Raw genomic sequence first — 25,072 nt, forward strand, 5'->3', positions numbered from 1 at the left:
CACAAGCTAGTAGGGGTACTGTGCCCATGTCCACAGTGGGGGTCTGGGGCCGTGGTTAGGAGATCTGAGGTTGGCTTGTAGCAATTACTAGCATTTATCCAGTGACAAATGTGTCAGTAATCAATTTAGGTCCATACATTAACTCATTCTTTATGTGAACCCTAGGTACTATTATCACCCCATTTTCACTGATGCAGAAACTCAGACACTCAGAGGTGAGCTCACTTTGCCCAAGTCACACTGCTAGGTAGAGTGTGAATTTGAGCCCAGGCTGTCTGCTCGGGAGCACTCCAAGCCCATGACAAATCAATGTGCCACCCCAGGCGTCTGGACTCGCCTGCTGGGTTGGGGTGGCGGAGGGATGGGATACTTATTTTGGTGGGTAAATAAGTTCCTGAAGAAAGCCCTGACGTCTTTCTCCAGGCCTGAGCATTCCCTTTGGCGTAGACAATCGAAGAGTCCAGTGCTCTGCGAACCAGCTGGAGGACAAGTACTTTAGGCCCCTTCCCACTAGATGGCGGCCCCTAAACCCACATAGAAATTCTGGAACCTCCACTGCCCCCATCTTCCAAGGGTTCAGCTGCGGCTGCAGAATTGCAGGAAGCGGACCCTCCGGGCCCCTGCCCGGCCCCATCCGGGGGTCGTGGGAAGCCCCCAGGCTGAAGGCGGGAGTACGGTGTGGAGGGGCCGGTGGGGGGGTGGGTAGGGCGGGGGAGACGAGGCTCCCCCGGCTCTGGGCATCCGGGGGAGGAGCTGGCGCGTAGCAGCCACTCCCGGGGCGCAGGGGCGGGGCGGTGTCGCACAGCCCGAGCCCGCCGCCGAGGGGGGAAGCTCTGGGCCGCCGGGCGCGGGGCTCAGGGCACCGGGCGCGGATCCGGGCCCCGAGGGCGCGGGCCGGGCGGCAGGTGCGCGGCGCGGACTACAAGTCCCAGCATGCCCAGCTACCCTGACCCGGCCCCCGCTGCCACTTAAAAGCTTCGGGAGCCGCAGCCGTCGGGTCGCCGCGGCTTTCGCTTTGCCGCCGCTGCTGGGCGGGCGGGAGCGGCGGGCTCGGCGGCCGGTTGTCCTCGCGTCCGGGCTCCGGCTGCGCCGAGGGGCGCCCCTCGTCCAGCCCTCCCGGCTCGCGGATTCCCTCCCGAGGCGCCCGCGCCCCCCGGGCTCCCCGCCTCGGCCACCCCGCGGCCCCGATGCCGAGGCATGGATAGAGCGGCGCTGCGCGCGGCGGCGATGGGGGAGAAGAAGGAGGGCCGCGGCGGGGGGGACGCGGCGGCCGCGGACGGGGGCCCCGGGGCCGCAGCCAGCCGGGCGCTGCAGCAGTGCGGCCAGCTCCAGAAGCTCATCGACATCTCCATCGGCAGCCTGCGCGGGCTGCGTACCAAGTGCGCCGTGTCCAACGACCTCACCCAGCAGGAGATCCGGACCCTGGAGGTAAGGGGGCCGCGCGCCCGGGAAGCGGCCCCCAGCACCTCCCTCGCTGCCCCGGTGCACTCCTTCCCAGATGCATCCTGAAGCTCGGGTCGCCCCCTCCTCTCCTTCCTTCACTCGCTGATGCGGCGGCTTGGGGACCCTAGACCAGCTCCTCACCTTGGGCGGGATTTGGGGGGGGGGAGGGGCGGAATGGGAACTGGGGTGGAGGCTGGAGGCGCCCGTGGGCGGGGTGGGCTGCGCGCGGGCATCCCATGCTTCCCCATCTCTGCCCCCACCCCATTTCCATTTTGCGGGGCTGCAGGACTCATTCTCCCACTGAGTCACACGCTGGACTTTTCCCTGTGTGACTGTGACGAGCAGCCGTGGGCCGGGGTGCCGAGGCGTGGGGGGTCCCCCTGAAGTGTGACCACAGGCCCGCCCATTCTCTGTCTCTCTCTGTCTTCCCCTCACGCCCCGGACTCCGGCTTGTTCCTTCCTTTCCTCTCCTCCAGGATTTTTGTCTGCCGCTTTTCAAAACGTGTTTGCTGAAACTGCATTTTTTACTGTTCAGGCATTTGGTGCTTTCCGTTCGCGCAGCCACAGCATTTCTCTGCTCAAAATATAATTACCCACCGACTCCCCCACTCCTCCTCACACACTGGATTTTGGTTTAGGGAGGATTGTGCTGGGGCACGACGCCTTTGGTGGGAAGATGACACTATTTAAGGGGTTCTGGAGGAGCTGCTCTCCAGTGTAAAGAAGAATACGATCCGCAGGCCCTCCTCCCTCAAATTATAGCCGGGAAGTGCAGTATTAAAAGGATTTGGAAGAACCAGTCAGAAGGGTGGTTGGGTTCTCAGAAAGGGGGAGTCTTCACCCTCCCCCATACACAATAGAGGGAAACTAGTGCATTCCCAACTAGCTTTTGTCCAGAGACTCGAAAGGCTGCGAAATGCCAGGCGCCACTTCATTGCTACCCCATCTTGAAGAAGTGCCTTCTTTCCGCCTTGCACTGGTACATCTGGCCTTTGCAGATCTGGGGATGTTTTGTTTTATTAGAACCTTCATTTCTCAACCTCCCTGCTCCCCACGCCCCAACCCTTATTGCTGATTGCCTCCGCCAGTCAGTGATTTGAGTACACCAGAAGCCCGAATCCCTGTTTGATCCAAAATGCTTGGGGGTGACTTCTCTCCTGCAGTTCTGTTTTCTTAAGAGCTACAAAACCAGGGACATTGGAAGCATCTAATCAGTGCTGGCTATTCTTTTTGTTCCGGTTGCTATAGCAGTGATGACCAGGGCTTTGCTTAAAAAACAAACGAACCAACAACCCCCCCCCCCCCCCCCGCAGCTGTCCCTTCTTGCACGCATGCTGATGTTTTCCAAGTGGTGAGAGAAACTGGTTTCTTGAACACAGCCGAATGTGTTTGCCCAGCAAAGTTCAGTTTTTAAACTGACACAATAGGGGGCCTGTGTGGCTTAGTTGTCGGAGGAGGGATCATCGTTGGGCAGCATGTGTCTGGTTGGACGGCTGTGTTACTGAGATGAGAGAAAGTTCTCTGTGTGGGCCTCTCTCGGATTGTCCGCCGTGTCCCTCTGAAGAGCTCCTGGTTCACAGAGTGGATACGGGAGAACCAGTTACTGTTTGTTCCCTGGAAATGGTGCCTTGCCCACTAGGTACGCTGACTTCCAGGGTTGTTCGTTTTGGCAAAGGTATGGCATCAGGACACCCCAAGGCATCCAGCTCTTTGGGTCTCTGGGCTGTGTTTATTCAGAGGCCAGAAACCCACGCAAAGGTCCAAAGGGGAAATACCCAGCTCCCTGTTCTCTCTATTGTGATGTGGATTTGGGTCCACCCCACTCCCTGAAAAGGCAGGACCTGGTTTGTTTTTTGGGATGGGAATTTAGACCCCAGGAACTGGTTCCCTAGGGCTGCCTCCAGCTAGTTTGAATGAGTCTCTTCACCCTGGAGGCCTGAGCCTCCTAGCCTGGACAGGGAGGTTGGAGTGGATCTCTTCAGGCTCTTGTGGCTCTAAATTCAGTGGTTTAGTGAAGGGCCCTCAGTTGGGTAGAATCAAACGTTTGTTACATATGCCCCTGTTTAAAAATAGTTCTAAAACCCAGATTTACCAAACTGATAAAATAGGGGGGAAGTAGTCAAAGAATTCTGCTGATAGGGACAGTGTGGCGGACAGTTTTGAGTTCAGGTTTGGGGGTCTGTGTGACCTTGGGCAAGTCCCATGACTTCTGAACCTCAAGCTTTCCCATCTGTAAAATGGGGATGAGACCACAGAAACCTGTAGTGTTGCGAGTCTGTAAGTCCGTGTCTTACTACCAGAAGATTCTGCCTATAAACTTTCCCGAGGGAGGGTTCAGTGGCATTCACGACCCCGGCCACCTTCAGGAGAAGGTACTTCAACAGACCTGGCTCTTGTTTCCTGGAGGTGGGCGACCCAGGCCAGGAGACAGTCCCACCAGCATGTAGCGAGGTAAGCAGGGCAGTGGTGATGTCCGCTCTGGCTTTCTTTTCTGTTCTGCAAGCTCCTCTCCCATCACATCCCAGGCCAGGGCCCCCAGAGACTATGCTTGCAACACTGGATTCCTGGCCTTTGAAGAAAGGGGCTGACCAGAGGGCTTGGCTTACGCAACTGCGCCCGACTTCTCCCAGCATGTTAGGAACCCCAGCACACTCTGGCCTTCGTTCACTAAGTGCTTGCTGGCAGAAACAGCATGTGGGATGCCCCTGGAAGTCCCTGACCTACTCAGCTGCTGGTGCCCGAGATGGCAGGTTGTGATGATGCGCGGGGGTCAGCATGTCCAGCTGCCCTGTGAGGACTTTTCTTTGTGTGGTGGTCCTGTTTGGATTCGAAAGAGTGGAAGGAGCCGGGGTTTTAATGTTTGCCTTCTACCTGCTAGCCGGTGTGCTGGACCCTTCTCAGTCTCCTAGTATTTCCTGGAAATCCACCAACCTTCACCACACAGTTTCTTCTCTCTAGATGGGGAAGGAGGGAGACAAAATCTGAACTCAGAGCCTGAATTTGTAAACAGAGTTGTGAGGCTACTTCATCCTAGCGGAAGCTGGTTCCCTGGCTCCATCAGACCCTCCTAGGGGGTCTGAGAACTCCACCGAGGCAGGATAGAATGTTCTCGTTCCCAGATGTGCTCACGTCGGGACACCTGGCTGGCCTCACAGCTGGGCTTGGAGCCCCAGGCCAGCCAGTTCATTCCCTCATGTATTCATCCTTTGTGGGCCGAGTCTGTGCTGGGCTCTGGGGAGAGAGCAGTGCCTCGTGAAGATTCACGTTTAGTGGCATGGTAACTTGGTCCTTTTCTGCCTACCTGCTCGTACTTTCCAGAAGAGGCCAAGGCATACCAAGTTTCCCACCTTGTGCTCTTATAGAGAGAAATCCCTGCTGTGCAAGTGACTTGGAGAAAGGAGTCCCCAAAGGATCTTGCGCATGGGCCTTTCTGGAAGGTGACGTTGGGGAGCTGTGGTAGGGACAGTCTGCGTTTTGGCCCCTTCGCTGAGGCGTGGCCCGGGAGCCAGGAGGCGCCCAGGGGAGGACTTGATGCTACTCAGAAGGTCAGTGGGGTTTGCCTTTCACCCAGCTTGATTGTGGGTGACGCAGAGGTTAGAACCCTGCTGTGTGGAGTACCTGAGCTCTCCCCGTGGTCCCAACCCCCTCCCCCAGAACTGCTGGAAAGGAGAGGGCTGCCCTTCGTCCTCACAGATCAGGCCCTTGGGCTTGCATGAACATCCGTTCACTGGACACACCTTCAGTTATTACCGGTTTGCCTGCTGAGCTAACTGCAGCCATCCTGGCAAGGATTCTGAGATAGGGAGGATGCTCTCCTGGTCTTTGGGGTACACTTTTGAGTCCACTGGGGAGCCAGGCAGGTGAACCGTTACTGCGTCCAGTAACGTGGCTTGCTGAGTGCTTAGGAATCGGGAATATGACCGAACGGTTGGCCAGGCTAGCCTTCTGTTGTTGTGGGAAATATTCCCAGAGTCTTGGTGTCCCAAATTATGTCCCCGGCAGAACTACGAGCGAAAGCTGGTTTCCCTTTCCCCACCAGCCATTGCTCCAGAGTGGGGCGTTTCTCCTTCTGCTCCATTGCCAGAGTTTCAGCTTCCTGCTGGAGGGATGCAGAGATGGGGCACTGTCCCCTTTGGTGTCTCCTTTTGCCTTGGCAACTTTTTCCCTGGTGGAACTTGCCCCCGGTGTTCCTCAGCGGTGGCTTGGAGAGGGTGCTACCGTTTTCGAGGCGGGGAGGGCTGGATGGTGCTGGAGGAAGGCCTCACCCGAGTCTGCAGCCCAAGCTCATGTGAGTGCCAGGAGGCCGCCAGTTTGCTACCTGGGGACACTAGTGGGAAGGCCTCCTTCCCCTCTGGGCTGGCCCCACATTCTGGGGAGCTGCATTCCCCACCACAAGTGTTCTGGACCTGCCTGCTGGCTGTGGTCTGGAGAGGGACTGCAGAGGGCCTGGTCCTCAGTGCCGGTGTCTGCAGCCGTGGGGGGATGTAGCAACACCTGCGACCAAGCCTCTCTAAGCTGTGCTTTTTAAAAAGTATACATCTTTTTCAGAACAGACGGATTGGAATCTTCTCTCGCATTCAGTTCGAAGAGAAAGCCATGTAGGCTCCTTTGGGGTTATGGGAATGGCCTGCCCGCACAGTGGGGGCAGACATGGGACAGAAACAGTCTTGTTCACCTGTTCTGGGTGGAGCACTCTGTTAGGCCCTTGGCTTATATTGCCTTAGGAGGGTTTATTCTCATTTTGCAAATGAAGACATCGCAGCTCAGAGGCCTTAGGAGACTGAGCGAGTAGGCGTCCGGGCCTGGGTTGCCTGGTCTCCGGAACCTACATTCTGAACTTTGCAACTGCTGCTGGCAGCCATGCTGGCCCTTCTGATCAGGATCGTGGCTGCTGAGCCCTGGAAAGTGGCCAGCGCAGGGGTGTTGGTTGGGTGGCTCCGTTCCCGATGACTGGGCCTGCTGGTGGCCACCCCAGGCTGTGAAGCCTCTGAGCTGGGCTTGGGTCTGCTTCTCTAAGGTGCAGCCCGGCACATCCTCCAAGACAGGTCTGTGATGCAACCAACTCTGGGCTGGCGTCACTCCGAGAAACGAGAAGCTGCCTGGAGATCAGCTTGCTCATAATTTTTTTAATGGATACCTGCCTTATTCTTTCTGAATAAGCCCTCTGATGTGCAGACTATTCTTTAGCTTTCTACTTTTTACAAAAATATTTTAGAAATACACATAATGGTCTGTGTTCGGTGTAAAAAAGAAAATACGGATGAACAAAAGAAAAAAAAACACCCATAATGCCACCTCTCAGATCTGGTTAATTCTTATTAACATTTTGCTGTATATTCTCCCAGTGTTTCTGTCCTCTGCATTTGCATACGACGTGCACGTGTATAATTGTGGAGCATACCATGTGCATTGCTTTATAATGCAGTATCTTCTCTCTACATAGTACACACAGATACACATCATCACTGTTGGTAGCTGCATTGTGTGGTCATACCATCAGTTCATCGAACCAGTCCTCCCAGTGTTGGCCATTCAGGCTGTTTTCTTTTTTTTTTTTTAAGATTTTTTTGTTTATTTATTTGACAGAGAGAGAGAGCGAGAGAGGGAACACAAGCAGGGGGAGTCGAAGAGGGAGAAGCAGGCCTCCCACTGAGCAGGGAGCCCGATGCGGGGCTTGAACCCAGGACCCTGGAATCACGACCCAAGCCGAAGGCAGACGCTTAACGACTGAGCCACCCAGGCGCCCCCATTCAGGCTGTTTTCAAGTCTTGCTTTTATAAATCCTGCTGCAGAGAGTAGCTTCCTAGAAGTAGAATTTGCTGGCTCAAAGTATAGGAACACATGCAATCCTAATCCTATTCTTTAAAATCTTTAGGGCATAGGGGTGCCTGGGTGGTTCAGTCAGTGAAACGCCTGCCTTCGGCTCAGGTCATGATCCCACGGTCCTGGGATCGAGCCCCGCGTGGGGCTCCCTGCTCAGCGGGGAGTCTGTTTCTCCCTCTGCCCCTCCCCCCTGCTTGTGTGCGCGTGTACTTCCCCCTCCTTCCCCCCCCACCTCATGCTCTCCCTCCCTCAAATAAAATAAAATAAAATAAAATCTTTGGGGCATAATATATTGCCCCTTCCCCAACATGAATGCCAGGATTTATAATAAAATGTTAGCCTTTATGCATTTACCCCTTTGCGCCTGCATCTGCATCCACCATGAGATCGAGGACTGTGAACAGGAGACAGGAAGGACATGGTCCCTGAGGCTGAGGTACTGGGTTCTTTGTTAGAAATTATGGGTTCTAGTTTTGCACCTGCCGTGGCTGAGGTTCTGGGGTACGTGTCAAGGACTGTGGGTTCTAGTTTTGCAGTTGCCAGCAGCAAAGTTGGGAGGGGGCTTGGGCTGACCAATTAGAAGAGGGAACGTTCCTTGGCCCAAGACAGCAGAGGGGTGCTGGGTATCAAGTTGGGCGCCTCTGGCGGTGAGGTCTTTATACCCAGGAGCTCATGAAAGTCACGTCACTGAGCTGGAGCCTCGTTTTCCTCACCAACCACAAATACTGATCAGATAGCTATTTGGGGTGTCTTGGCAAGAGAGTTTCAAAGGATCTTGGGCTTTCCATCTGGTCCAGCCCTGTCATTGTGCAGGCAGGTGAGGAGACTGAAGGCCTGAGGGGGAAGTGACTCGGCAGGAATCCCATGAGAGAATTAACCATGTCAAAGGGTGGAGGAGGGACTGAGGACTGGGCTGGGATTCAGACCACAGGGGCCATGTAGACTGACGGCAGAAGCCTGCTTCCTCCCCGTCCTGTGCTGCTGGGGTCCTCCACTTCCAGGAGTTTCCTGCAAAAGCAAGCAGATGGGTTTGCCTTCCCAGCCCTGATCGCGGTGTCTTGGGGACCCTGGGCAGTGGAGAGATTCTTGGGGAACAGCTTGGGGTATCCTGTGGGTGGGCCCTTTTTTGAAAACCAGCCCAGCCAATGGGCGGGCTCGGTCAGAATGGGCTCTCTGAGTCTTTGAACCTGACTATGTACTTTCAAGGGCTTCTCATCCTTCCACTGAAAGATCCCCTGGGACTTGGGTGCGTGTGAACTTTTACTCCTGTAGGCCTGCTGTTTGTCTTAAATTTGTGCAGATGTTGCATTATCTGCCACAATACCCTGTTGTTGGTTTTAATGTCAAGGTAACATTATAAATGATTTGCTAAGACTTCCAGAAGATACAACCTTTTAATCCAATGTCTTTGTGTCTATCTTGGCTTTCTGCCCTATCGCAGACCCCAGGTAGAGATGCAGAGGGGTTCTCTGGGGATAGATGCTGGGATCAGAAATGCTTTGTCATTTGTTCCTAGGCATGACTGTTTCTCATCTGCATCGAAAAAGCCTCAATTTGAGCTGCGGCCACATATAAAACCTATATATTTGTATGCATCTCTATTTCTCTGCCATTCTGGCCTTGGTGGGCAGCAGTGTGCTTTAACTGGGCATATTGCCTTTCAAAATAATGGAGCTCAAGTACCCTGTTTGCTTGCCATTTTTCTCTCCCTTTTCATTTTTCCACCCACAGAATAATTGCAAGAATGAATTAAGACTTGTGTTTAAAATTAAAAAAAAAAAAAAGAGGGGGAAGGAAAGCATACTGAAGTCCGTGGCAAGACCACCTATGGTTAGGAAAAGTAACTTTTTGCACAGAATAAACTACAGACTCCACTCTGTAACATTGGTGAGGGTTTTGCTTTTCTGGTGAGATAAACTGCTTATAGAGTGGTAGGCTTTCTTCAGCATGACACCTGGAGGTTTTGAGTCCCAAGGGTTTGGTTTGGGCATGGTAGAGCAGGACCAGCTTTATTCATGGTGCATTCAGAGTTTTTACTGGCTGGGAAAAAGTTACAGGCATATTTAAAAAGTGACTTGAGTGTTCTCCATCATTGGGTGCTGTCTTGAGAGCCCCTTCCCTCCAGTCTGGGGCCCTTGAAAGGGCTTAATGCAGCTTTTCCTATACTGTATCTGTGAAAGAGCCCTTCTTGGGGTTGAGAATGTGCCACATCAGCCCTCTCCCTCCTGGAGATTTCTGAAGATGATTAGTGTTTTAAAGTCTCTTGAGAAGTCCTGCCACAAGTGTTCCCAAACTTATTATTTATCCAGGGCTCTTTATTCACTGAACATAGTTGGGGAAATACTTCCTTAAGCCATGAACAGGGAAAGAGGCAAGAAAGTGTAGCCTTAGTTTCAGCTAAGCTTTATGTTTTTATGGTGCTGGGGTCCCATTTGAGATTTCAGTTTAAATCAGGTGGGTTGAGGAGAGGTTGGTGACTCCCTAGACTTACCAAGCTGTGTGGGGTTGCCTTTTGTCAAGGGAGGTGCTTTCCAGAGGGAGGCAGAGTGTGTTGTGGGCACCACACTAGCACTTAATCCTTCCAACTAGGTGAGGAAAGCAGGCCCAGAGAGGTCTGGGTGCCTGGAGTCCTTGCTCCTGCCCCTGGCCCCGCAAGCCAGTTAGCCTGGTGTCAAGGGCATGCTCACTCAGGGTCTCCCAGGAACCTCGTGACCTTGCTGGTGGGCAGAAAACAATCCAAGAGAAATGCAGATGGCTGTGGGTGTGTTTGAGCCTGGGGCTGCTGAGGGCAGGGGAAGGGCTGGGCTGCAGACAAGGAATGCTTTTTAAAACAAAAAAGGAAATGCTGGCTCAGAATGGAAAGGAAAGGAAGCAGCTTCCTGTTTCTCCTGCTGGCTTTTTGAAAGGAGGAGCGCTCTCTAGCCCCTTGGCCAGTGGAGGCCTGGGTCTGCCGGGGCCACTCTAGGTACGCTGGACGCACTATTCTCACACCACTGCCTGAGGTCTCAGAAGTAGAGGGCTAGTTTTGCCCTTTTTCATTTTCTCCAGATTACTGATCAAATGGATGCACGGTTACGTGACTATCCGTGTTACAAAATGGATGTATCGTAACAGCTGACTTTTACTGCAAGCTTACTCCATGCCTGGCCCCCCTGGTAGGAGTTTTATGTGCCACTTACTCCCCCCAGCAACCTTGTGAGGAAGGTCCTATTGTTATCCCCATTTTACAGAGGAAGAAACTGAGGTACAGAGAGGTTAAGTGACTTGCTCAGAGGCACACAGCCAAGGAGAGACCAAGCTGTGACTTAAACACGGACAGTCTCAGTGACCTGCTTCTACTGCCTGCCTTGCGTTTGCAAATTCCTTTCTCTCCCTCCTGAAAAATCTGTTGGCATAGAATAATTTTTTAAGACTGGTGGCTTTGTCTGGGATCCAGAGGGCAGCCCCAAAGCCTGGGCCAGGCCCTGGTGATTTTTAGATGAAATGCCTGGGTTTGAGTTTACATGTTTTGAGAACTCTGTTATGGAACTCTTCAAACATGTACAAAAGTAGAGAGAATGGTAGGATGAACTCCCACATAGCGATCCCCCATTTTCAGTAATAACCAGCTCTATCCAGTCTTGGGTCATCTATGGCATTTGCCCTCTAAGTAAGCCTGGTTTTGGGAGTGGTGGCGCTGGGCGGTTAGTTGGCCTTAAGAAAGCAGAGTGACCCGGGGAGGTCTTCCTACCCCAGCAGGCGGGAGGAATCTCTATACTTTTTCCCATGAAATGACTGTCTCCGTTTCCTCCAGAAGCTTGCTCTGGCTTCTAGCAGGGAGGCCGTGCCACCAGCTAAGCCAAATCTCCTGCCTGCACCTGACACCTGTTCTCAGATGATGAAGTCCAGGAACGGCGCATCGCCTTCCTTAGTCCTACCACCGCATTGTGGGCCACCACAGCCCGCGGTCACACACTGTGGCGGTCCCCATTTCCAGCCCACTCATCTCCCTGACTCTAGTATCTCCTCTTCTGTCTTTTCTCTTGCTTTATCCACATACCATGAGATGTGTGTATTTCAGCCAACATTTATTGAACACTGCTAAGTGCGGGCCCAGGGAGAAGAGTGGGTGAGGAAGGGCAGACACAGTTTCCAGAAGCTCCCGGCTTGCCTGTCCTTCAGGCTTCGTGTCTCACGGTTCTGCTCCATCCTTCCCGACGCCTGGTCTTGCTGACAACCCTCTGGCTTCTTTTCTTTGTGCTTTCTTGCCCCCCAAAAGGTGGTTTCCTTTGTCATTTTGTTTTGCTTCTTGCTGTATTCTCACAAGCATTTCTCAGGTGCCCTGACACTTTTTTGCTAGCTGTTTCAGATCTGGATTGGCCTCCCCAACACAGTTATGATCGGGAAAGGACAGTCTTGAGCACTAAGGAGGACATGTAGGGGTACAGTGAGGACCTCAGCGTGTGCATGGGCTCTGGGGGCAGAAGGTCAGTACACGTCAGGACTCTTCTTGCTAGCTCTATGACCTTGGGCAAGTTCTTTAGCTTTCTGAACCTCAGTTTCCTTGTTAGTTAAAAGGGAATAGGAATAGGTTTCTTTTGGACTCCTGTGAAGTGTTGCTGAGATGAGGAAGGTGGGTTGGACAGTGCCTGGTACTTAGAAGGGATTCAATACTTTTTTTTTTAAATTTATTTGACAGACGGAGCACAAGCATGGGAAGTGGCAGGCAGAGGGAGAGGGAAAAGCAGGCTCCCTGCTTAGCCACCCAGGTGTCCCTGGATTCAAAACTTTTTAACCTCCTCTCAGCACTGTTTGGTCATTTTAATCGCTGCATGATATTCCATCTAGCGGACATGCCGTAATTTGCCAAAGCATTTCCCCTATTATTGGACATTTCGGTTGTTTCCAGATTTCTGCTATTATAAACAATGTGACTTTAATCATCTTTGTACAGGCAACTCTTTATTTTTGTTCCAGTTCTGAATTCATTTCCTTGGGATAATTCCCAGGAATGGAGTTATTGGGTCAAAGAGCCTGGATCCTTTTTGTGATGGGAATGCTAAACTTCTTCATTTTATGCTTTTCAAATGATAGCTATCTTAAAAATCGTACTCCTGGGTACATATCTTGTTTTTTTTCAATCTTCTTGGCCTCTGTTCTTCTCCCCCATTTTTTCTTTATTTTTATTTTTTGGCCTTGTTAAATCATTCCCACCCCCTTTCTGTCTTTTATTTAAAAAAAAAAAACAAAACCCAGATATTATAATTGACAAGTAAAATTGTAAGATATTTAAAGTGTGGAAATCTTTCCCTATCCTGAATTTGCTGTTTATTTCTCCCTTCTGTCAACTCATTCAGTGACTGTTGAGCATCTCCTATGTACCAGGCACTGTTTTAGGCCCTAAAAATAAGCAGTGAGAAGACAGAGCGATTCCTTTAGTGGGAATAGAAAGATCAGAGCCAGCAGACAGGGAAGGGGGCCTGGGAGAAAGGAACCTGGAAGTGGGTGAGGGTGATGGGGGCGGGGAGAGGGTTGCTGCTTTAGCTTGGGTGGCCAGGAAAGGCCTCCTTCCCAGAGGTGACATTTGAGCTGAGTCTCGAACAGATGAGAAAGCAGTGGCCTTACGAAAACCTGGGTGAAGAGTATTCCAGGCCGAGGGACCAACTTGTGGAAGAGCCTTGAGACAGAAATGAGCCTGGTGTTTTCAAAGACAGGAAAGGAGGCCAGCGTGCCAGAGGTCAGTGGGAAGTGGTGGTCCATGAAGACCCTGGTTGGCCGTGAGTGATGCGCCCTGAGGTCAAGGATGTAGGCAAGAGTTTGGAAACAAGACTGTTTCCCTGGAGTTGGACCACGGTAAAGAACTCCTGTAGTAACTCAGCAGGTATTGCCCGCCAGTTACATGCCAGGCAGTGTTCTGGGATACCAGAGTAATAAGGAAAGAGTAAGTAAGAAAGTTGGCTTCTCGGAGGAGTTTGTAGATGAGTAAACCACTAGAAGGTGCTGGTGAGGGTGTGAATGAAAGCCCGTCGGGCCACATAGTGACTCATCTCTACATCCTGAGGTGTGCAGGGACTTGGGAAATGTTTCTTGATTTGAACCAAGCTGGGCTGTGTGCCACCAGCCTTCACTCTGCTAACTGAAACTCCGTTCTCTCCTGTGAAAGGCCTGGCAGCCTCAGCCTGCCAAGTTGGGGGGTGGGGGGGACCCTGGGCCTCTTGCAGGGGGAAGGGGCCCTGAGAACTGAGGTTGCCAGCTCAGAAGTGGGGCTGCTGATACCAGGTATGAGTATCTAGATGCCACTTATGGGAAACAAAGCTGAGAAATAGACATGGGAAACCCCCTTCTTGCTGAACTACTCTGCCCGGCCCCATCCTTCCCAGACCAGGGACTCTGACTTGTGAGTCTTTTTGGGAATATAGACTAGAAGACACTGTGCTTTTCAAGGTTTTCTTCCCTTAGGGGAGAGCAGAGAGATGGGGGGCGGGGCAGTGAGGTCTGAGCAGATGGTCTGAGATACTCAACCTCGGGGCAGCCTAGAATATATTCACTTAGTGAGCTGTGACCCTGTGGCAGTTCCAGACACTGGGCCTGTGGAAGCTGTTGGCTGCCATTTTGTCTGGAGGAGGCTAGACGACTCGTAAGCTGTAGGGTGCTCTGATAGCATTGAGTTGGGGGTCAGCTTTGACCAGCTCCTTGGGTTTCTAGTCTATGAGTTTATTGCCAACTGGGAAGGGAAGGCCAGATCCTAGGAATATGGTATCTTGGGCTCCCCATGTCCTCCTCCCTCAGTAACAGCTAACCAGAGGCAGACTTGCCCAACTTTAACAAATCAAGCGTTTTACAGATGTTCTCTCTGTTAACTTTTCAGTAATGATAACTTTACTAGCCCACTTTGTGGATGAGGAAATGAGGCCCAAAGTCACACAGTAATTGGTGGAGCTGGGGTTCAAATCTAGAATTGTCCGAGTTCACATTCGTGTTCATTTCTCTGCACCCCTCCGAAATCTGCTTGACCTTGGGTCTTGTCTGGAGCAGAGGGGTCAGAAAAGGCTTTGATAACACCCGGCGTTTTGGAAGAACTAACGCTAGGTGGAAAACAGTTTGAAAAATCTCTCCTTTTCCACACCATTTGACCTCAAAGTTGTAAAGAAGACAGATGAGACCCAAGTGGGTGGAATCCAGATTAGCAGGTGACCATTTACAGCAGAAAGGAGGCACAGCGGGAGGTGGATGGCTCCTAGTGGGGAAGGAAGATGGGGAGAGGAGCATCCTTGTGTGGGGGAGGGTAGGGGGAAGCGGGTTCACAGCCAAGGCTCTTATCTGAGTCCATCTCAAAAAATCTGGCTTCTGTTTCAAAAGCGCTCTGGTTAGAAAGGCAACGTAGTGGGTCCCATTTGGGCCTGGTGCGGACGACTTGTAGGCACAGTTGTATCTCAAATGGTGGTGGTGAATTTCAGGAGAAAGAATGTAAGTCCCTGGGGAGATTCCCTTTGGTGGCCCTGACGCACCCTGGCGCAGGGGACAGAACAGAGTGAGGAAGAATCCATCAGCAAATGGAAACTTGTCTCTTCAGGGGACAGGAAACTTTTTATGTGTGGTTGGTCTGGTGGTTTATGAGGAGAGGTGAGCAGTAGAGACAAAGCGCTGGGCCAGTCTTACAACTGCATCTTTGATAATTTTGAGAGTTTTAGGAAGTAGTTAAAAAAAAAAAAAAAAAGGTAAAAAGAAACCAAAAGCCAAAGATGTCATTTCTTCCCCATACCTGTGAGTGGCCGGCCATGCGGGGCTACGATTTGCCACGTGACTGGTGGAAACTGGTTCTTTTGCGCCCCCCCCATCTTTGGTCCCTAGGCTTCTGACTCTTCTTAGAAGGAGACTTACGTGGCCTCAGATGACCAGCCCTTGTCTTGGGCATCTCACAGCTTAAACTAAACTTCCTCTCAGGCCCTGTTTGGTTTAAGCAGTTTCCTGGTCTGGCAGGATTTGTTCGCTTAGCGCCCTGCTCGTCAAAGCCCCAGTCCCACTTGTCACAGCTAACGGGCCTCTGTCACCCCGTGGCTGCCGAACTAGGCTGGGCTTGCGTTCTGAAAGTCACACTTGCCCTTTCTGAGGAAGAGGAGCAGGAGTGGGCTCCTGGGGTCCGCTGCCTGGGCTGGCCGCTCCTGCTCCTCTTCCCCATTTTAATCACAGGCTGGATTTCTCTCTCTCTTTTTTATTAAAGTAAATTCTCGGGACGCCTGGGCGGCTCAGATGGTTAAGTGGCTGCCTTTGGCTCAGGTCATGGTCCCAGGGTCCTGGGATCGAGCCCCGCATCGGGCTTCCTGCTTAGCGGGGAGCCTGCTTCTCCCTCTCCCTCTGCCTCTCCCCCTGCTCATGCTCTTTCTCTCTCTGTATCTCTGTCTCAAGTGAATAAATAAAATCTTAAAAAAAAAAAGTAAATTCTGCCCCTGATACGGTGGTCGAACTCATGATCCCAAGATCAAGACTCGCATGCTTGGGGCGCCTGGGTGGCTCAGTTGGTTAAGTGACTGCCTTCGGCTCAGGTCATGATCCTGGAGTCCCTGGATCGAGTCCCGCATCGGGCTCCCTGCTCGGCAGGGAGCCTGCTTCTCCCTCTGACCCTCCCCCCTCTCGTGTGCTCTCTCTCTCTCTTTCTCTCTCATTCTCTCTCTCAAATAAATAAATAAATAAATTATCTTTAAAGAAAAAAAAGACTCGCATCCTCTACTGACTGAGCCGGTCAGGTGCCCCCACAGGGGGGATTCTTGGTCTTGTTCTGGAAAGCTCTGCTGGCCCGTACAGCGCTGCTCCTGTATTTGGATAAGAGGCTGGGAGGGTGAGCAGCACCTTGTAGGTAGGAGCACAGATTCTGGGCACTTGACGGCCTGGGTTCAAGCCCCACCCCTTTCCTGGCTAGCTGTGCATCCCTGGGCAAGTGGTGTAACCTGTCTGAGCAACAGTTTCTTAAAATGGTGATTATAACAGGATTGTTGTTCACAGTAAGCGAGATGAGCTGTGCAAGGTACGATGCCTGGCGCAGAGTAAGAATCTTTTTATATTTGTTTTTTCAGCAAGTATTTAATTAGTCGGTGCCCCCCCCACCGTGGGCTGGGCACTGTTCTAGACTTGGGGAAATAACAGTTAACAAAATGCGCAAATATATCAGCTTTGTAGAACTTCGGTTTCGGTGTTGGGAGATGGTAAGACAGTAAGCGAGTAAGTAAAATAGATTGATAAATTGTGACTGTGCTGTGGAAACCGTGAGAGCAGGGGAGAGCGCCAGGGGCAAGGGGTGATACAAAATTTTTTTTTTCTTTTTAAGATTTTATCTACTTATAAGAGAGGGAGAGCACGGAGGGGAGGAGCAGAGGGAGAGGGACAAGCCAACTCCGCACTGAGTGCAGAGCCCAACGCGGGGCTCAATCCCACGACCCTGAGATCATGACCTAAGCCGAAACCAAGAGTCAGACGCTTACCCGACTGAGCCACCCAGGCACCCCCAGGGGTGGTATAATTTTAAGCGACGGGTCAGGATGGCTTTGCAGAGAAGGTAATACTTGAATAAAGAGCTCAGAAGGGTAGAGAGGAACGCCACGGGGATACACCTGGGAAAGAGCTTTGGAAGCTGAGCACCAGCCAGGGCAGAGGCCCAAGGGAGTGAGTTGAAAGTCCTGATGCACCTCCAGCTGGTGCCCTGGGCACCTCCCAGGGAGGTGCCATGCTTGGGGGAGCCCGGAGCCCGGCACCTCGGAGGAAGGAGTGATGGGACCGGAAGGCTGTGAAGGGTGCCAGGGCCATAGGTGGCACTTCAGCGGCCTTGCGTCCATCCTGTAGAATCCTCTAGGGATTTTGAAACTCAGCCCTCATTTCTTACTACAAAATGGGTTTGGGGATAGTATACGCACTACAGCTGTTCCCCAAAGCTCTGTTGCTGACCTTCTGGAAGCGTACTGGGGAGCGGGTCCTGTTTCTGACGCGAGGGTGGGCAAGCTGCGGCCGCTTGTATTCATCCCACAAACCTCCACGGAGCCCCCATGAGAGTGGATCGTGCCAGCAGGGATTTCTCTCCTCGTCTGTAACACCAGGACAATAGATACTCTTTGACTCGATTCATCCCTCCAAGGGAGCTTATTCTAAGGCAGTTACTCCGCAGAAAAGAAATGCAACATTTATGAGGTTATGTGCATTATCTGTAATACAAAAAAACCCCCAAAAAACAGATGTCTAGCGGCAAAGGGATAGTTAAACAGGCCGTGGTAGAGCACACAACGGGTTATTATGTGCACGGCTGTTCTTAGGAAGACGGGGTGGCAGCATGACCATATTTATGATTATTACGTTAAGTGGAAATATACAGAATGCAAAATTGCGTGTGCGCAGCGTTTGTAGTTATATAAACACATGTAAAACTATATCTGCCTGTGGAAAAATCTAGAAGACAAATGCATTGTGTGTGTGGGGAACTGTTTTTGGAAAAATTCCTTTATTATCATTACTGTTTTAATTCATTCATTTATTAAGGTAGTGAATGTTTGAGGGCCTGTCACCCTTGCTACGGTGGTGGGCCTGACCTGAGCCCCCGGGCCCGAGGTCCCACTTGGCTCAGCCGCCTTCCCTTCTCAGTGCCCTGGGACGGCAGGCTAGCAACGTGGTTTGATGCAGAGCTCAAAGCTGCCGGGGTAAAAATGAGTCTTGGTCCTGCGCTTTTCCTCAGGGTGTTCAGGCCTTTGTTGAGCCGGTCCTGGATTCAGCCGAGAGTCAGAGGAGTTTCCAGAGCTGCCATCCCTCCCGAGGGTAGTGGGAACTATTCCCAGCAAGCAGTCCTGTGGGAGCAGAGCCTGCCTGGCACCGAGAAGCCTGCCCGGGTTTTGGGGATGTCCCAGAAAGGACAACCACTGTTGTGGGCTCTGTCTCTAGGTGCCAAACACTCAGGTGGTAGACCTTGCCTGTGAGACACGGTCCCGGGAAGCTGGTGGTTGGCTCAGAGAGACTCTTGTGGAAATGTTGGACAGCCACTTAATGGTGCTTGCTGCCCACACTCTGAGTAAAGTGCTCTGGGTGTTTGGACGATGGATGGAGGTGAGGAGGAGGACATTTATGACAAAAGCAAACATTGATTGAAGGCTCTCAATTCTGGGCTCTTAGCCGGGACCCAGAATACCACACCCCGCCGGTCTTTCCCGCCGCCCTGGGAGGTTGGTGAGTTCTCACCACCGTTGCATAGGAGGGAACAGAGGCCCAGAGAGGTGGGTTAGCCTCCTGACGTCACAGCAGTGGGGACAGAGGGGAGCCAAATCAGGATCTGGCTGACTGCCCAGCCCACACCTTTGCATTTTCTGTGTCACAGCACGCTTTGGCTCCACAGAGACAAGTGTCACCTGTGGCCCCCTCTCTGCCTCCCACTTCCACTCCCCGTCCGTTCCTCCCAGAATGGCATTGCCTCTCCCCTTGGCAGCCCCTCCACTTGGCACACCACATGCTTCCGGGACAGCCTTCTTTAAGAAGTGTGATTAGAGCCCTTCTGCGTTAAAGGAAGGATTTCCTGTCTCTTTAAGGACAAAGACTGTGTGTGACCTCTTCATCCAGAAGTTTGAGGGCCCTAATACAGCGCTTGGCACATCGCAAGTGCTGAGTAATTAAATGAGGATGTATTGTAATCAGTGCTAAATTAACCTCACCGCATTCCTAAAGAAATAATGTGCATCAAAAATAATAATAATAATAATAATAATAATAATAATAATAATAATGTGCATCCGTGCAGAAGGCTCTCCAGTGCGGAAGGTGGGAAAACGGCCCCTGGAATCAGACCCAGACAGCCTGGGTTTGAATCGTGCCTGTGCTGTTGCCTGCTCCGAATCTTGGTGAAGTTGTTATTTCTCTGGGTGTCAGTTTCCCCATCTGTACAATGGGGGCAACCATAGTACGGTTAGGGCTGCCGGGAGGATCAAATGTGTAAACGTGTAAAGCATGTGGAGCAGAGCTTTGCCACAGTGAGCACCTGATGAACGCGCATTACCGTTCTTTACCATTCCTGTTACTGTCCCACACAAGGCTAAGCAGAACTGGACTTCTAGGGAGACTCCCGACATCGTGGATGTGGATTCTTACCCCATCTGTGGCTACAGAGTACTGGTGAACGCCACGGACCTCCCTGCTGGTTCTCCACCCCTATCCTAGGGCTGTACTGGTGGATTATTTCTCCAAGAAGACTGGATGCACGTCCGGTGGGGGGGGGGGTGGTGGTGGCAGGGATGGCTGGGGTGGAGCCAGGCCTGAGTCCTAGCCGTGTCACTCTGTGAGCCTGGATAGTCCCCCTCGGCTTCAGAGAACCCAGTTCCTAACCTGGGAGGTGAGGACAGTCATCGCTACGTCATGGGGTCATGATTGGGATGACAAGAATAGGATCCATGCCATAAGACACAGGGCATTGCCCGCGCTCAGCCCATGTGCCTCCTCATGCTGGAGGGCGAGGGCCACCCTCAAACCTGTGTGAGTCCCCCCCCGCCAGCCTGTACCAGTGAGTAGACCATGGCGTGCGTCCCCCAGAGTCTGTGCCAGTGAGCGAGGACAGGATGGACAGACGTGTGGGTTGTAGATGCAGCCCTGAATCTGAGTACACCTCTCCTCCTCACCCCCTGCCTTGTCTCTGCTCTTCCTTTTGTTCCTTCTGGGGCAGGTGCAGCAAGGTGAGGAAGGTGTCCTCCCAGTGCAGGTGACAGATGGGCCACTGGGAGCCTCCCTGGCCCTCACCCTGCTCTCCCTGCTCAGACCCCAGACCCCTCCTTCCCCGTCAAGCGCCATTGGATGCTTGGGAGTGGCAGACACTTGGACTGTGGTCCAGGCTTCCCTTCAGAGGTGGTCACCCCCGGCCTCTGCTGGTGGTTTCTCCTGCTGGGTTTCCTGGGTGAGGGATGGTGGGTTCTGGCCGGAAGGAGGAAGGGCTTCAGAGGGCCGTGAGCTGCAGGTGCAGGAGAGAGTTGCAACCACAGATCCAGGCTGTTGAAAGGAGCGTTGTCCCCGAGGCTCTGCAAGCACAGGTGGGGTGAGAGCCTTACTCCGTTGGGGTGTGAGGATCACCGACTCCTAGCGGGGCTGATGGTTGGGGTGACTGCTGGCATTAGGGGTGACCTGTGCTGCTGGGGGCATTGGGGCCCAACGCCATTCTCTGCAGGACAGCTAGCCATGCCGGCAGGGGGGTGGTGGGTGTCGTATGCGCACGCGAGCCTTGTCTGTGGGTAAGTCTGAATGTAAAGAGGATCTTGGTGAAGTTGAGGGAGAGATCTAATGATGAAGGTTCCTTTAAAAACGTAAGTCAGCTCATGACCACCCGCTGCCGAGAGCCCTTCAGCGACTCCCAGTCCACTTGGTGTAAAAGCCAAAGTTAAGGCTAGGGTCTCTCTCCTCCTCTCCATTCTCACTCTGCCCCAACCCCATTGGCTTCCTTCCTATTCCTTGAACACACCAGGCAGGCGTCCCACCTTGGAGCCTTAGTCCCTCTTGGAATGTTCCCCCAGGTGCCCACAGGGCCCGCTGCCCCTCTTGAGTGAGTGAGGTCCTCTCTGACCACCGTGGGTGAAAGTGTACCCTCCCTGCTGTCTCACCCCCTTGGGCTACATGTCCCCCCCACGCCTTCTACTACCCACAAGCGCTGTGTGCTTGTGATTGCCGTCTTTCCTCACTAGAATGAGAGGTCTAGAAGGGGAGGGATTTGTATCTTAGTCATTACTCAATTCTCAACAGAGTGAACTCTTCAATAAAATTCAAGTGAATAGAAGAAAGAAGAAAGTCAGTGATAAATCGGCCAATGCCTAGGGGCGGTTTGGCTGTCGGAGCCCAGTGGGACCCACTGAGTAATTTCCAGTTTTGGAAAATTGGAGTCATTATGACACCAGTCAAGCCTCCAGTGGGTCTGGGTGAGAACTGTCTCTTAGATGTGCGTGTGTGCGTATGTGCGTGTATGTGTGTGTGTGCGCGCGTGGACGTGTGTGTGTGTGTGTGTTCTTCTGTGTCTTCCAGGATGGTGCTGGGTGTGTCCCAGGCTTCTGAGACTAAGGTGGTGGCTCTATGCTACACGTATGAAGAGCCCCTTATTTAGGTTCTCCGGCATGTAAGTTCGATAAAGTTATGTGCATGAAGGCACTGGGAATTTGGGTTAAGGACCCACGAGGATTTAAAAAGTTGGCCCCAAGGATGTTAATTGCAGCATTATTTATAGTGACAAAGATTGCAAGTAACCTACTATCCAATATCCTAAACATACAACCTTGGGATGTTGCATAGCTTACATCGTAGTGCATTTAGACCTGTTGGCCTTGAAAAATGCCAGAAACGTGGGGCGCCTGGGTGGCTCAGATGGTTAAGTGTCTGCCTTTGGCTCAGGTCCTGATCCTGGGATCGAGCCCCACATCGGGCTCCTGGCTTGGCGGGAAGCCTGCTTCTCCCTCTCCCTCTCCCTCTGCCTCTCCCCCTGCTCATGCTCTCTCTCTTTCTCTCTCTCTCTCTGCATCTCTGTGTCTCAAATGAATAAATAAAATCTTTAAAAAAATAAAAAATAAAAAAATAAAAATGCCAGAAACTTGACAAAAACTTTACTCCTTGTTAAAGTGTTCATAGTATACCATTAATAGAAAAAATAGGTTTCTAAATGGTATGACACCAATTAATTATTAAAAATGAAATACGTGGAGGAAAAAGAGAAGGTCATGCATACACTTGTTAGTGGTGGGTGGCTTGTCCCTGAATTGTGGAATAATAGTTAATTTATTTTCTTCTTGGTGCTTTTCTTTCCCAATTTTTCCTCAGTAAATATGCATTTCTCATGAATTAGGGAAAAAAGTCATGTTATAAATGTAAAAATATTTTGGCTGGATTTTCATGTACTTTAAAACGTGACAAACATGTCTCGTGTTTTATTTTTATGCCTATCGTAATGTTTTAACCATATGATTACCCAGACCTTGTCCCCAACTTAATGCAAATATCTGCCCATATGATGTGGCTTGAGTCTACAAATCAAAAAATAGATATTTTTTTCACATGTGTGAACTAGGAGCTTGAGAATGAGGAGGGATAAAATGGAAAATTCACAGAGCAACCGATTGATAGCCTCTTTGAAGTAAAATTATGTGTTCTTAAAAATTATCTAAGACCAGGAAAGAGAACGTTAGATCCTATCAGCTCAGTTACGAGTGACATAAAAATAACAGACAAGTGCTTTTCCTCTGTGACTTTGTGTGCCATTTCATTCTGAGATTGTTAGACTGAGCGTCTCTTCTAGACGAAACTCTTGTTGAGGAACCATTTGAAAAGCCTGAGGTGCATTGAAAAGGCTGTGATGTGCCGCCCAAACCCCTTTCAGAGGTCACGCCCCCATCCCAGCTGCCAGGGGTGATGGCTACTGACAGCTCATGGCTGAGTCCCTCCCCGGGATTGGCCTTCAGCTAAAGGAAGCTTCCTCTCTTTGGTTGGGGTACCGAGGCTGACCCCTTGCCTCCATTTGGGACACCTCAAGGGGCCGTCCCAGCTCAGAGTTCCCCATGGGTCTGGCAACCGATGTCCTAGCCCAGCTGCCCCTCTGCCCAGGCCTGCTTACCTCACGGGTGTGGACTGCTCCTTCAGGCACACCTCCACTTCAGAGTCTGCTTCTTGGGAAACCCTACCTCAGACCCTGATTCTCCAGTGAGGAGGCTGTGGAGAAGAAAGTGGGACACTCCTTCCAAAGTCTGGCACTCCTGGCTGACATGAGAAAGAGCTTGGCTCTCAGAATTGCAGTCTGGTGTCTCCTTGTTCTCTTACTCCATTCAGAAAGAGTGGCTTTGATTCTTTTTTTTTTTTTTTAAGATTTTATTTATTTTAGAGATGGAGAGAGAGAGAGAGAGACAGCACGAGCCGGGGGAGGAGCAGAGGGAGAGGGGCAAGTGGACTCCACGCTGAGCGCAGAGCCCAGACGTAGGGCCTGATCTTGGGACCCTGAGGTCACGACCTGAGCTGAAATCAAGAGTTGGATGCCCAACTGACTGAGCCACCCAGGGGCCCCTAAGTGGCTCTGATTCCTGGGGTCCTCAGTAAAACCCAGAGGCCGCAGACATTGGCCTGGCTACCTCTCCAGCTGTGTCTACCCCCTCCACCCCCACCCCATGCGCCTTCTGTGGCTGCTCCCAGAGACTGGCCCTGACCGCTGGGGACAGGCTGCCTGCCACAAGCTGTGCCCTCCGAGGGTTTGTGGGGCTGGCCACACAGGTCTTCACCTGTGCCCAGGCAGATCTGTCATTCTCCGAGGCCACAGTCTTTGGCGGCCCTTCGCTTGCTGCTGTCCACGCATCGGGTTTTACCTCGACTCTTAACAAACTCTCAAAATATTACCAAACCCGGTGGCCTTTTGTTGATAAGTGGATGGACAAATGGAGGACGGTAGTAGTTCCTTAGCGTTTAGTTGGGGGCCACTCCTCGTGCCTGCAGGACAGACAGAGCTGCATTTCTCCAGTGTGGCACCTTGCCTGCCTCTCGAGTCGAGTGTCTTCTCTGGCTACTTCTCCCCATCCGTTGAAGCTTAGGGCGCAGCCCCACGGAACTGCGATCTCCCCTGGGCCTCGCTGTTTCAGGCCTTCAAGCTTCCTGTCCCTGGAATGCCTGGAATTCCCCCTTGTCTCAGGGGATGGCCTCTCTCATCTGTTTCCTTTCTCTTTCCTGGCCTGTCTTTCCCCAGCAGGCAATGTGCTGGGCCCTGGGCCCTGAGCATCTTGGTTTTTTTTGGGGGGGACTTCCCTTGTCTTTGTTCCTCTGTGGCCCCCTGCCCTGTGAATGCTGGAAACTTCTCTCCTGCCCTTTCCTCCCTGTGTTGGCGTGGTGCATTTCCTAGCTGGCCCTCTGACCTCCAGACTTGCTCTTGCAAACCTATCGGGAAAGACATTTTGATCATGTGTTCCCGGCATGGGTATTTTCACCTACAAGTTATATACACATAACTGCTGTGCCTACTCTATCATGTGCATTATAATAATACAAACATCTCTACAAATAGGCTTTTGAGAGGATGAGATAAGGAAAGTTCTCTTTTCCTTATCGGAGGAAAGGGCCTCTGAACTAGAATTCCTGAACCGAGAACTAGCTGGGGGAGTGCCAGGGATCGTGTCTCCCCTGCCTTCTCAATGCCTGGCACAGATCAGGTGGACTTAGCTTCTTGGAGGGACGTTCGTGTTTGGGTATGAGAAGCACTGGCCAAGAAGCAGACAGTGCAGGGAAGGGTGGGTGTCCTGACGGTCTGGGTCAGTCTCCGTGTGTGGGGGGTCCCCGTGGGGAGCCATCCCCCCAGGAGGTTATATCCTGTTTACAACTTCCAGAGGGTGATAACACTACTAACACTTTCATTTATTTGGCAAATATTTACTGAGCACCTGCTGTATGCTGGATGTAGCACGAATTGGTGGTGTAGAGGAAGATGCTACCTCGAGTCCTGCCCTCAGGAAAAACTGACCAGGAGGTGCCCACTTCCTGTCCGGCGTGATGGGGAGGCGCCCGAAGGCACACGGGGTACCTGTGAGTGAGGGGGTTGGAGGTCAAAGGTGACTCCGAGGAGGAGGTGGTTCTTGACTGAACCTTGAACCTTCCCAGTCAGAAGGGCACCGAGAATATTCCAGGCGTCGGGAGCTGCATGCGGTGTCTGGCCGTGGGCGCATCAGGAGTGTACCTCACATCTGTAAGATACGCCTCAGGGTCTTTGGAGAAGTTGATGCGACTGAGTCCCCGTACTACCAGCACTCCCCTCCCTGCGGGATTTAAGGATTTATCCCTCCTCTTACAGATGTGGAGACATCCCAGAGAGGTT

The 25,072-nt window shown here is 52.1% G+C and overlaps 1 protein-coding gene across 2 annotated transcripts in view; it reads left to right on the top strand.

The window, feature by feature from the left end:
• Positions 1 to 870: 870 nt before the first annotated feature.
• The window catches only part of KSR1 (kinase suppressor of ras 1), a 146,867-nt gene continuing 122,665 nt past the window's right edge, over positions 871 to 25,072 (top strand). For both annotated transcript variants that reach the window (XM_032429191.1, XM_032429194.1), the window contains exon 1: positions 871 to 1,428. In XM_032429191.1, the coding sequence (XP_032285082.1) occupies positions 1,198 to 1,428 (231 nt within the window). In that variant the 5' untranslated portion in view covers positions 871 to 1,197. The remainder of the gene's footprint in view (positions 1,429 to 25,072) is intronic.

Source organism: Phoca vitulina, unplaced genomic scaffold, assembly GCF_004348235.1.
Source record: "Phoca vitulina isolate PV1807 unplaced genomic scaffold, GSC_HSeal_1.0 scaffold40, whole genome shotgun sequence".
NCBI classification, from domain to species: Eukaryota; Metazoa; Chordata; class Mammalia; order Carnivora; family Phocidae; genus Phoca; species Phoca vitulina.